At 37.4% G+C, this 13986-nt stretch overlaps 1 protein-coding gene across 3 annotated transcripts in view; it reads left to right on the plus strand.

Moving 5' to 3' along the window:
- The first annotated feature begins 3113 nt into the window (after positions 1–3113).
- The window catches only part of shank2b (SH3 and multiple ankyrin repeat domains 2b), a 179663-nt gene continuing 168790 nt past the window's right edge, over positions 3114–13986 (plus strand). For all 3 annotated transcript variants that reach the window (XM_061887717.1, XM_061887718.1, XM_061887719.1), the window contains exon 1: positions 3114–3309. In XM_061887717.1, coding sequence (XP_061743701.1) covers positions 3276–3309 — 34 coding nt within the window. In that variant the 5' untranslated portion in view covers positions 3114–3275. The remainder of the gene's footprint in view (positions 3310–13986) is intronic.

The raw sequence follows: 13986 nt of genomic DNA on the forward strand, positions 1-13986 counted from the left end.
TTGGAACATCCTCATTGCAGTTAACTCATTCATTACAGTCATACACAGCTCTTGTTTTTTTTCTAATTCCATTGCAGACGAGCTTCTTGGAAAAGGTTCCCTACTTCTGCTATCCCTTTTCGAGGTTTCTTCTCTTTCGCCAGCTGGGTTGTGTTGAGTTTTTCTTTGCCCATATTTGGATTTAAATGAGGGGATTTTGTTGTGAGTTGAAAAGCCCTGTGAGACACGTGATTATTGGGCTTTAAAAATATATTTTGATTGATTGACAGTACTGTGCTTGATAGGTCTGTTTTATTTAAGTAATATTATCTGAAGCGGATGAAAAGCAACAAGTTCGAAGTTTAATACTTGCTTTTGTACTGCTATGAAATGTGTTCTTATTGTTTGTTGATGGTTTTGGAATGAGCATTTTAAATGGAGCTGGTGGTTTATGTTTGTAAATGGCTATGACTGTATATATTCAAGAATGTTGAAATTAAAGCCACTTCTTGGGTAATGAAATGAACATAATGAGTCTAAATCAGTGGTTTCAGACACGCGGCCCACGGGCCAATTGCGGCCCGTGAGACCTTATTTAGCGGCCCCCACCTTAACATGAAAGTTTGATGTTAGTGCGGCCCGCAAGTTTTATATGACAGCGTTGTGTTATTTGAGTCCAAAATGGCTCTTTCAAAGTTCTGGGTTGCCTACCCCTGCGTTAGTGGAAAAGCGGCAAGTGAGTGAAAGCGACAGAGACGTTGCCATGGAGACGTGCCCAGCTGCAGTCACACTGCGACACCTGTCCGTCAGTAATAAAAGTCCCCGATAACCTGGACCAATTGAAATTGGTCTCAATGCTTTGACAGCACTCATTACTTTCATCCATCAGTTTGTGTATTTATTCTCAAATGAGACTATGAACACTGTATTTTAGTTAATCAACATATTTTTGGGCTAAAGAAGGACACATTGGTAGCACACATGGAAGCAATCTGCATCCAGTGATACATTATTGCATAGTTTATGACAACATATGCTGTACATTGTAGCCATCTGCTTTGTGGAGCTTATGTTGGGTCTTGAAGCTTTCTTATGCTATATTGAGGCAGTAGGGACACCAAAACCAGTAGCGCCACCAACTTGCTAAGCCGTCATTACTCAGGACCAAGAGAAAGAATATGTAAGATGACATCAAACTACAGCATAGCAACAATTCCAACAGCATGCATGTGCATTACATCATACAGTTAGTATATACCAGTGTGTATGTGTAGTAGCCTAATGAGGTATGAAGCCACCCCACTTCTTAGTTGCTTAGCAACACAAATGATTTGTTTTACACAGAACCACCTCACCAATTCATTTCTTCAAACACTCGTGCTACATCCCCAAATTCCTACAACTTGTGCACTCAGCCCATGTCAAGCCCTGCAAACGTCATTTTCCCAAAACAATGTTGTGTTAACATAAATCCCTGGTGGGGTTTTGTCTTTAGGAATCTTTAAATAAATGATAATTAGCATTCCACAATACATTGTGATAATACAAATGAAATATTTAAATTCCATTTGGTTGTTAGTTTGACGGACACAGTCTGTTAGTTCCTTTTCATAACTGCATTACCTTTGATAAACTTACAACAATCACGATGCAATGCAGACTAATCATGTTTTTCTATGTCATTTATTTGCTTTGGCAAAATCAATTGTGAAATATTCCCTGAGTGGAGGTCAATCATTATCCTGGGAAAGATTGTGTTGGCCTATGAAGTTAATAGTACCCTATTTTTCGGAGTACAAGTCGCTCCGGAGTGTAAGTCGCACCGGCCGAAAATGCATAATAAAGAAGGAAAAAAACATATATAAGTCGCACTGGAGTACAAGTGGCATTTTTGTTGGAAATGTATTAGATAAAATCCATCAGCAAGAATAGACATTTGAAAGGCAATTTAAAATAAATAAAGAATAGTGAAGAACAGGCTGAATAAGTGTAGGTTATATGAGGCATAAATAAGCAAGCTAACATATTCTGGTAAGAGTCATTCAAATAACTAGAACATATAGAACATGCTATACCTTTACCAAACTATCTCTCACTCCTAATCCATAAATCTTCTTCCTGGATGTGGCTTCTAAACAACTCTTCCTCTTGTCCTTTTCTGCTGCATATTTCACTACGTCCAGCTTGTCATCTGCACTACATGATCTCCTTTTCAACGCCATTTTTCTTCAGCCCTTCTCACTTTTTATAAGTTACCACCAACCAGGAAATGATCCATTTTAATAGCTACGGCAGTAGCATATAGCATATAGCAGTTAGCATCCCATGACCCACAATGCACTTCTGCCATGACCCTCCCCCCCACACAATTCTTATTGGTTGACGTGTGTGTGATGATTGCTGACATTTTCTCTGTCTCTTCCGCGAATGAGATAAATAATATTATTTAATATTTTACGGTAATGTGTTAATAATTTCACACATAAAGTCGCTACGGAGCATAAGTCGCACCCCCGGCCAAACTATGAAAAAAACTGCGACTTATAGTCTGATAAATACGGTATGTTCTTTGGTGACCTCAAGCATGTAAACCAGAACTTTTTCCCCCAAGTAGCACCTCAGAAAAAACTTGGGTCTCCGAGTACCACAATAAGGATCAACATTAAAATAAAGTCCAGAGTATTCATTTAAAATAAGGCAGCAGTTTAATTGAACAAGTAGATGTATTATTTTTACACCCAGTTTGAACAATAACATTGTGTTTGAATATAGTCACATAAAAGACTGTACTTAATGAAGTCATTATTTGGCACAGCACTGAACAGAACACGAGTGGTACATGTAGTCCTACACTTTGAAAATTGTTGATGTAAATCATTACTTTGAATTCTTTTTCTTCTCACTTTGAAACATGACCACCTTGACCCACATAATTAGGAGAGAATGCATTTTTTGCACAAGCATTTGACTTGAAGTGCAAATTGCAACGTCGTGGAGGGGGCGTGTGATGGGCGGGGCTACGGTGTGAAGGGGCGTGTGATGGGCGGGGCTACGGTGTGGAGGGACGTGTGATGGGCGGGGCTACGGTGTGAAGGGACGTGTGATGGGCGGGGCTACGGTGTGGAAGGTGCAGGCGTGCGTCAAAGGCGGTGCGGGCTGAGGGAGACGCAGGTGTTCCAGGAGGAAGCTGGCGGGAACATGTCCTCTGCGTCTTCTCTCTCCTTCTTTGCGGCTGAGGAAGCGGGACGGAATAAAAGGAAGCGGCGACACTTGCAGGAAGCGCGCACGGAGTCACAATGAAGTCCATCATCAATGCCTTAAAGAAGGAAGGTAGGCACACCTTGGACTGATTGATTGATTGATTGATTGATGGCACGTTGAGAGTTTGCATGTTGGAAGTTTTGAAGCACGTCAGCGTCCAGCGATGCTATCTTTGGTGCTTCTGGTTCATTTGCTCACATTTAGCTGGGTCGCTGCGTCTTAGCTCACAAAAAAAAACGCTAATTGAGTTTTTTTTTTTTTTTTAGAGCGAGCGAGACATTGGAGTAGTTTTTAGGTCAGAGTTTGTTACGGATTTATTTTTGTACTCAAAGAGAAAAAAGGAACATCCATCAGCAATCAGAACTCAGCTTCTGTCCGCCACAGGATTTGAACCTTTTTCATTGACTTTGCTGCACCTGCTTGTCAAGAAAGGCTTGCTGCTGAAAGTAAGAGTGACAGCCTTGAACTATTGTCTGACAACATCCTGCAAGATGTAAGACAGGGGTCTCAAACTCAAGCCCGGGGGCCACTGGACGCAGAGTCCAAGTGAGGCTGGGCCGCAAGGAAAGATTTCTTCCAAAAAATGTTGCATCCTCCTCAGCATGTCCGGTTATCAGAGGTGGGTCGACTAGCCAGGTTCTGCACTCAAGTAAGAGTACTGTTACGCTAGAGATGCATTACTCAAGTAGAAGTAAGGAGTAGTCACCCAAATATTGACTTGAGTAAAAGTAAAAAGTATGTTGTGAAAAACTTACTCAAGTACTGAGTAACCTGTTCCTTTAATGATGACGGCAACAAGTAATGCACAAAAACATAAAAATAGCAATGAACAAATTCACAGCCAGGAATATCTCTGAAGCAACTAAAACAATAATAAACAGTATATTAAATAATATATTTTTGGTTTTACACTGTATTGCAAAATAATTCCTTTGCAAGCTCATGACACTATTAGCTAGGTTTTATATTCATAAATGTAAGTTTCTCAATACCGGACCTGTTTTTTGTGCCTTTAAAAAAGATTTAGAACTCTACATTAAAACACTCTACTGCTAACAAGCAAAAAGCTGTGAAAACAATGATGCTGTGTTCCAAATTGAAGTTATTTGCTGAGATTGAGTGAGCCTTTGGCTTTGCACTTTGTTTATTTTATATATTTATATATATTTTTTGCATTCTATTTGAGTTACTTTGAATTTACAACCCCCTGGCGCTGTTTTGTACATTTTTGAAGTGTGCAGTTAATCATGTGAATACCTGGCTCTGTTTGATTAGTGAAACGGAGTCAAGTGTTACCAATGACTGCATTTGATTGGTGAAACAGAGTCAGCAGTGACTGCATTTGATTGGTGAAACGCAGGCATGTGATGCATTCTACTCTGAAGGTCTGTCTGACAAACCAAAGCAATCAAAGCCTGCATTAACAGATGCATAAAAATCGCTAGCGAGCTGAATGTAGATAAATGGAGTGGAGTAAAAGTAGTGTTTCTTCTCTTTAAATCTTCTCAAGTAAAAGCAAAAGTATGTTGCATAAAAACTACTCATAGAAGTACAATTTATCCCAAAAGTTACTCAAATAGATGTAACGGAGTAAATGTAGCGCGTTACTAGCCACCTCTGCTAGTTGCATAATGACATCCATCCATCCATTTTTCTACCGCTTATTCCCTTTGGGGTCACGGGGGGCGCTGGTGCCTATCTCAGGCTACAATTGGGCAGAAGGCGGTTTACACCCTGGACAAGTCACCACCTCATGGCCGGGCTGTATAATGAGGTTTCAAATTGTATCCCTTGTGCACGGCAGCTTTCTCTGTGCAAATGCGACACGTCGGGCTGTCGCTGTGCTCGAAAAAGAAATATTGCATATCCCATTTTTACTGGAATTGTCTTTGCTCATCACTAACCTTTCTCTGCACTGCAGGCTTTGAAAAAGACATGTTTAGGTTTGTGGAATATATTTGTATTTAGCCCATGCACGGAGAATAATGTTATTTCCGCAATGTGTGTGTCGTTCCGCTTTTCCTCCCTGCAGCAACACGGCGGGAAAGTACCTGGATAGCCAGCGCAAAAAAGTGAGGGCTCCCGGAGTGCTATCTGGCGTCATGTAGAAATATATGTAGTGTTCATCTTGTGGGGCAATGCAAATCAAACAATAAAAAAAGAAATAACAATAATAATATGTTAGCTTAACATAGCAGTTGCTTATTTATGCCTCATATAACCTACACTTATTCAGCCTCTTCTTCACTATTCTTTATTTATTTTAATTTGCCTTTCAAATGTCTATTCTTGCTGTTGGCTTTTATCAATACATTTCCCCCAAAAATGCAACTTATACTTCCGTGCGACTTATATGTTTTTTTACTTCTCTATTATGCATTTTCGGCCGGTGCCACTTATAATCCGAAAGATACGGTATATTGATGCAACTTTGCATTTCTTTTCAATTCACTAAATAATTGTTTATCACTTCCAACTTTAAAGAACAGTGCATTTGTAATAAGAAATAGTTGAATTAATTCCCACATGTATTCAATTAATGGAAAAGCATGCAAAATTGGAGCCTAAGTGCCCCCCAATAATGGAAGTTGTCTCATCGCTCCGTGAGGCGGCTCGCTGCAGTCAGACACATTTGACAACCGTCTGCATTCTTTTATTTACAATGAATAAATTGATTATTGATTATTGAGGTTTACCAATCGATTTTTATCATCGTCCGTGTCCCAATTCCTATTCTTTCCCTCACCTCACCTTCTCCACTTGGTTGATGCTTGCTTTGTGGTCTTCAAAGTACCACAGATCAGCTGTGGTGACATGAGTGATGTCCTCTGCAGGACTTCACACATTTTAGATGTCCTGAGAAGATAATGTCACTCCCAAAAAGGGGGGCTTTTATAACCATAAGTGGGTGTGGCTTCCACAAAGTACCATTTTTTTAAATAGTTTTTTAAGCTATCCACCATTTTATTTGTAGTAATTACAGCAGTTATAAAAGCTCAGTCCAGCCTCCACAAAGTATTGTTGTACTTGTTGCAATGACAATAAAGACCTCCCTACCTACCTCAAATGTATTACTTAATTTGATTACATTGATTTATTATTCCCTTTATTAATTTTAGTTGAAGTAAATAGTGCATTTACACCACTATTTCACATCATTTGAACCCACTTACAAGAGTGTATTTCTATGCCAAGCTGTACCCACAAATGATCTTATTTGGCTTGTCTCACACTGTTAAGGTTGCACTTGTAGCAGACAGAGTTATTTTAGCTATGCAGAAGTTAACGCAACATAAATAAAAACATTATTTACAATGTTTTTCTTATGTTATAAGTTTTGTCTTAAATAAAAGTGAACTATTTTTTTTATTTCAAAAGTATTGTTTTGTATTTAAGCAGTTTTGATCCTAAATAAGTTAACTATTGTCCTCATATTAAAAGAATTATATTGTCTACTTTTTATTTTACATACAAGTTTATTTACTATGCCTTAAAGCTTCTAAACTTTGTTTCTTTCTTAAAAATGTACTATATTGTTGCCTAAAATAAAAGTTTATGAGCTTATTTTTCTTTTTTAAAAGAATACTTCTGTTTAGTTTTGTCTTACATAAAAGTTGATAAAACAATTGTCCTTATTTTAGAATTATAATCATGTATACTTTTGTCTTAAATAAAAGTTTCTAAACTAGTATCTGTAAGACTAATGTAACAATTTAAACATTTTGTCTATGTTGCCATCAATTGAACACAAAAGTTGACAAACTGTTTTTAATGTACAAACCCCGTTTCCATATGAGTTGGGAAATAGTGTTAGATGTAAATATAAACAGAATACAATGATTTGCAAATCCTTTTCAAGCCATATTCAGTTGAATATGCTACAAAGACAACATATTTCATGTTCAAACTCATAAACATTTTTTTTTCTGCAAATAATCATCAACTTTACAATTTGATGCCAGCAACACGTGACAAAGAAGTTGGGAAAGGTGGCAATAAATACAGATAAAGTTGAGGAATGCTCATCAAACACTTATTTGGAACATCCCACAGGTGTGCAGGCTAATTGAGAACAGGTGGGTGCCATGATTGTCTATAAAAACAGCTTCCATGAAATGCTCAGTCTTTCACAAACAAGAATGGGGTGAGGGTCACCAATTTGTAAGCAAATAGTCAAACAGTTTTAGAACAACATTTCTCAACGAGCGATTGCAAGGAATTTAAGGATTTTACATTCTACGGTCCGTAAAATCATCAAAAGGTTCAGAGAATCTGGAGAAATCACTCCATGTAAGCGATGATATTACGGACCTTTGATCCCTCAGACAGTACTGCATCAAAAACCAACATCAGTGTGTAAAGGATATCACCACGTGGGCTCAGGAACACTTCATAAAACCACTGTCAGTAACTACAGTTGGTCGCTACATCTGTAAGTGCAAGTTAAAACTCTGCTATGCAAAGCAAAAGCCATTTATCAACAACACCCAAGAACGCTGCCGGCTTTGCTGGGCCTGAGCTCATCTAAGATGGACTGATGCAAAGTGGAAAAGTGTTCTGTGGTCTGACGAGTCCACATTTCAAATAATTATTTGAAACAGTGGATGTGGTGTCCTCCAGAACAAAGAGGAAAAAAAACATCCGGATTGTTATAGCCGCAAAGTGTAAAAGCCAGCATGTGTGATGGTATGGGGGTGTATTAGTGCCCAAGGCATGGGTAACTTACACATGTGTGATGGTATGGGGGTGTATTAGTGCCCAAGGCATGGGTAACTTACACATCTGTGAAGGCACCATTAATGCTGAAAGGTACATACAGGTTTTGGAGCAACATATGTTGTCATCTAAGCAACGTTATCATGGACGCCCCTGCTTATTTCAGCAAGACAATGCCAAGCCACGTGTTACAACAGCGTGGCTTCGTAGTAAAAGAGTGCGGGTACTTTCCTGGCCCACCTGCAGTTTAGACATGTCTCCCATGGAAAATGTATGGTGCATTATGAAGCATAAAATACGACAACAAGACCCCGGACTGTTGAACAACTTAAGCTGTACATCAAGCAACAATTGTAAATAATTCCACTTTCAAAGCTTCAACAATTAGTTTCCTCAGTTCCCAAACGTTTATCGAGTGTTGTTAAAAGAAAATGTGATGTAACACAGTGGTGAACATGCCCTTTCCCAACTACTTAGTCACATGTTGCAGCCATTAAATTCTAAGTTAATGATTATTTGCAAAAAAAAAGTTTATGAGTTTGAACATGAAATATGTTGTCTTTGTAGCATATTCGACTGAATATGGCTTGAAAAGGATTCGCAAATCATTGTATTCTGTTTATATTTACATCTAACACAATTTCCCAACTCATATGGAAATGGGGTTTGTACAATGTTTGCTAAAAGACTAATGAAACAATCTACACGCTAGCTGTATCTGTGCAAATAGCTATAAGACAATCTAAACATTTTAAACATACAATAATTTTCAGACTCTGCAGTAAGTGGCAGTTTTTTTCATAGTTTGGCCGGGGGTGCGACTTATACTCAGGCGCGACTTATGTGTGACATTATTAACACATTAGCGTAAAATATCCAATAATATTATTTATCTCATTCACGTAAGAGACTAGATGTATAAGATTTCATGGGATTTATGGATTAGGAGTGAGAGATAGTTTGGTAAAGGTATAGCATGTTCTATATGCTATAGTTATTTGAATGACTCTTACCATAATATGTTAGCTTGCTTATTTATGCCTCATATAACCTACACTTATTCAGCCTGTTCTTCACTATTCTTTATTTATTTGAAATTGCCTTTCAAATGTCTATTCTTGCTGTTGGGTTTTATCTAATACATTTCCCCCCAAACATGCGACTTATACTCCAGTGCGACTTATATATGTTTTTTTTTCTTCTTTATTATGTATTTTTGGCAGGTGCGACTTATGCTCCGGAGCGACTTATACTCTGAAAAATACGGTAATTTTTTTACCCTATGCTATTAGCAATAAAACTAATGAAATAATTCAAACACTATTTGTATTTGTCTACTATTAGCCATGAACTTTAAGGAAATCCCGTCACAGAACATGCACAAATATAAATGCATACTTAATTTTTGTTAGTGTATTTTGTTCAAAGTGGTCTGCTCTCTTTGCTGCTCCTCAACTGTCTGGGGCCCATCAGGAAAACCCACCTGCGACCCCCACCTAGAATACATTTCTGTATTTTCATCAAGTCAGGCCCATTTTTTAATCCACAGTAGAGACAGGTATTATTTTTAAGCTTTTTTTTTTAAAGTCAGCTTTAACCCACCAAAGGATGTTTTGTAACAGTTTCAGTAACAGAGAATGAAAATACCTGATGGAATATCAGTCGTTTTCCCTCTATTTCTATTTATTCTTTACATGTTTAATATATATATGGTGAATTCATGTTGCATTAGAAGTGTTTTCTGGTTAGATTTCACTGTGTATTTGTATTTCAGTTCTCTTTAGCTTAAATAAAGTTTCATGAGCTATTGTTCTCATTTTAGTAGCATTATATTGTCCGACTAAACGCAGGCCCTTCAAATGATCACTTTGAGACCAATACAAGGCTATGGAACCTGCATCCTAATCCAAATCAATATGGATCAAGTCCTAAAAATTACACTCGCCAATAATAGAAAATAAATATTTTCTAGTGACATACAGTTTCTAAAGCCTGTTTATATTTATCTTATTACAGGGTTGCTGTCAGGGTTATCGACTGAAGTAAAAAGGCATGAGTGCTTACCTGTCATTTGTGCACAATGGACTTCAACACTGTATCATCTCTTAACAATTTGACATTGGACATTCTGTCCAGGGCGATACATTACACGTCCAACACACCCAGAGAGGAGGACATTGACATCATAGAGAAATGGATGCAAAAAGCCAGAACTTGGCACCGCCGACTGTTCCTTGGGATTTAATGAACACTGTCTTAAACGTGTTGATGGATTGGAATAGTGACCATTTTCACTCAGCCCACCTGTTGATGGATTGGAATAGTGACCATTTTCACTCAGCCCACCTGTTGATGGATTGGAATAGTGACCATTTTCACCTAGCCCACCTGTTGATGGATTGGAATAGTGACCATTTTCACTCAGCCCGCCTGTTGATGGATTGGAATAGTGACCATTTTCACCTAGCCCACCTGTTGATGGATTGGAATAGTGACCATTTTCACCTAGCTCACCTGTTGATGGATTGGAATAGTGACCATTTTCACCTAGCTCACCTGTTCACTGTGTATGCACAGTTTAGCCACGTTGTGAGATACTGCAGCCAGAATTCCAGACCGCAGTGTCATTACAAACAATAATCGAATTGAAAGCAAAACAATCCGTTTTAATGCAGGCTCTCATGATCATCTGATTATGTCTTTTATCATTTTATTTTTTATAGTAGTTTCAATATTATTTCTCTCATTCATTAGCTTATTATATTTAAATAAGTTACATGAGTACCCTAACTCTGACCCTTTGTAAACTTTTTATTTTTATTTTATTTTGTCCTGTCCACTCAGGCAACCCATATAGTTGATGTAGATGTAGTTGTAGATGTAGATGTAGATGTAGATGTAGATGCCCATATCAGCTGTTCACATTGACTTTACAAAAGAGAAGTGTAGGATACTTCTCTTGTTGCCTTATTTGAATGTGACTTTATTAAATGTATTTATATTATCATTTGGTGCAGCCGGGCCTGAGCAGGAGGGGATAGGAAGAGAAAAAAAGGAAGACAGAGGGAGAAATTGTGGGGACAAGAGGGGAATAAGATAAAGAGACAACAATAACAACAACAAAACAGCATCAGCGATTAGGACTCTTGTGGCTGTGTTGGATCCATTATGGATTGAACTTTCACAGTATCATGTTAGACCTGCTCCACATCCATTGCTTTCGGTCCCCTATGTGGTCCTCTCCAATGTTCTCATAGTCATCATTGTCACCGACGTCCCACTGGGTGTGAGTTTTTCCTTGCCCTTATGTGGGCCTACCGAGGATGTCGTAGTGGTTTCTGTTGTGGTTTGTGCAGCCCTTTGAGACACTAGTGATTTAGGGCTATACAAATGAACATTGATTGATACAAATATGATAGTAAAAGTGATAGCAAAGAAGAAGTTATTGAAATAAATATTTTAATAACACAGAAATGACATATATGTCTATCTACTTACAGTATATATATGTATATATATTTTTTGTGTGTGTGTATATAATATATATATACACATATAAATATACAGTACACACACATATATATATATGTGTGTGTACTGTATATTTATATGTGTGTGTATATAATATATATATATATACATACAGTACACATACTGTATATATTTGGGCTTCACGGTGGTAGAGGGGTTAGTGCATCTGCCTCACAATACGAAGGTCCTGAGTAGTCCTGGGTTCAATCCCAGGCTCGGGATCTTTCTGTGTGGAGTTTGCATGTTCTCCCTGTGATTGCGTGGGTTCTATTTTGGGTACTCTGGCTTCCTCCCACCTCCAAAGACATGCACCTGGGGATAGGCCCCTCCCACCTCCAAAGACATGCACCTGGGGATAGGTTGATTGGCAACACTAAATGGTCCCTAGTGTGTGAATGTTGTCTATCTATCTGTGTTGGCCCTGTGATGAGGTGGCGACTTGTCCAGGGTGTACCCCGCCTTACGCCCGATTGTAGCTGAGATAGGCACCAGCGCCCCCCGCGACCCCAAAAGGGACAAGTGGTCGAAAATATTTGTGTGTGTATATATATATATATATATATACACACACACACACACATATATATATATATATATATATATATATATATATATATATATATATATATATATATATATATATATATATATATATATATATATATCTATATATCTATATCCACACATAGTCATGGTCAAAAGTCGACATAGACTTGTAAAGAACATAAAGTCATGGCTGTCTTGAGTTTCCAATCATTTCTACAACTCTTATATTTTTGTGATGTAGTGATTAAAGCACATACTTGTTGCTCACAGAAAACATTCATAAAGTTTGCTTCTTTTTTGAATTTATTATGGTTCTACTGAAAATGTGCTGGGTCAAAAGTATACAAACAGCAATGTTCATATTTGCTTCCATGTCCCTTGGCAAGTTCAGTGTCGTCATCCACATTGTTGACCACTCCTTGGTGCAGTTCAGCTAAATGTGTTTGTTTTCTGACATGGACTTGTTTCTTCAGCATTGTCCACACGTTTAAGGATAAGACCTTCTGGAATGGGACAATGTAAAAGGAAGATTAGCTCCATATTCTTCAAAACAAGCTAAAGTCATCAGCCCGGAGGTTGGGTCTTGGGCGCAGTTGGGAGTTCCAGCAGGACAATGACCCCAAACACACCTCAAAAGTGGTCAAGGAGCAGAGGTGGGTAGAGTAGCCAGAAATTGTACTCAAGTAAGAGTACAGTTACTTTGGAGATTTATTACTCAAGTAAAAGTAAGGAGTAGTCACCCAAATATTTACTTGAGTAAAAGTAAAAAGTATGTTGTGAAAAAACTACTCAAGTACTGAGTAACTGATGAGTAACCTGATTATGGCAACAAATAATGCACAAAAACATAAAAATAGCAATGAACAAATTCAGAGCCAGGAATATCTCTTAAGCAAGTAAAACAATATTATATATTAAATAATAGTACATTAAAATAAAATGAAAAAAATGGCACATTGAGCCACAATAACTTAACAGCACCATAGTCTCAGTAGGCATTCATTGATTTGATTGATTGATTGATTAAAACATGTATTAGTAGATTGCACAGTACAGTACATATTCCCTACAATTGACCCCTAAATGGTAACACCCCAATAAGTTTTTCAACGTTTGTCAATTACTTAATAAATGACCAAGTCGAGGTGATCTACCTCATATATACATACACACACATATCATACATACACACACATATCATATATATATATATATATATATATATATGTATATATATACACACATGTGTGTGTGTATATGTATATATATATATATATATATATATATATACATGTGTGTGTATATATATATACATGTGTGTGTATATATATATATATATATACATATATACATTTATATATACAGTATATAATTTATAATTATTTATTTTGCCGTTTTTGTTGACATGTTGAAGGTGTTTTAATGAATATACAAGCATGTGTAACACATATAGATTCCTATCTTTCATGAAGACAAGAATATAAGTTGGTGTATTACCTGATTCTGATGACTTGCAATGATTGGAATCAGACGTTCACGTTTTCAAATGGAGGAGAAAAAAAGTTCCTTTTTTCTGTCTAATACCACATGAAAGTGGTTGGTTTTTGGCATCTTATTTGTCCAGCTTCCATATTGGTTTTTATACACTTTACAAGAAATACATTGGCGGCAAACTCCGTAGCTTGCTAGCTTGTTTGCGCTGGCTTTCGGAGACTCTTATTTTGTTAGCGCAGGCGCGATGGAGCGGCACTTTTATTGTGAAGACAGGAACTGTGCGATCAGTCTTTAGGCTTTTGACCGGAAGTATGGTTGAAATAAAAAGTGTCTTTTTTCCTTTACACTTTTGATTGATTGATTGAAACTTTTATTAGTAGATTGCACAGTACAGTACATATTCCGTACAATTGACCACTAAATGGTAACACCCCAATACGTTTTTTAACTTGTTTAAGT

The sequence above is a fragment of the Nerophis ophidion genome, linkage group LG25, assembly GCF_033978795.1.
Source record: "Nerophis ophidion isolate RoL-2023_Sa linkage group LG25, RoL_Noph_v1.0, whole genome shotgun sequence".
NCBI lineage: Eukaryota > Metazoa > Chordata > Actinopteri > Syngnathiformes > Syngnathidae > Nerophis > Nerophis ophidion.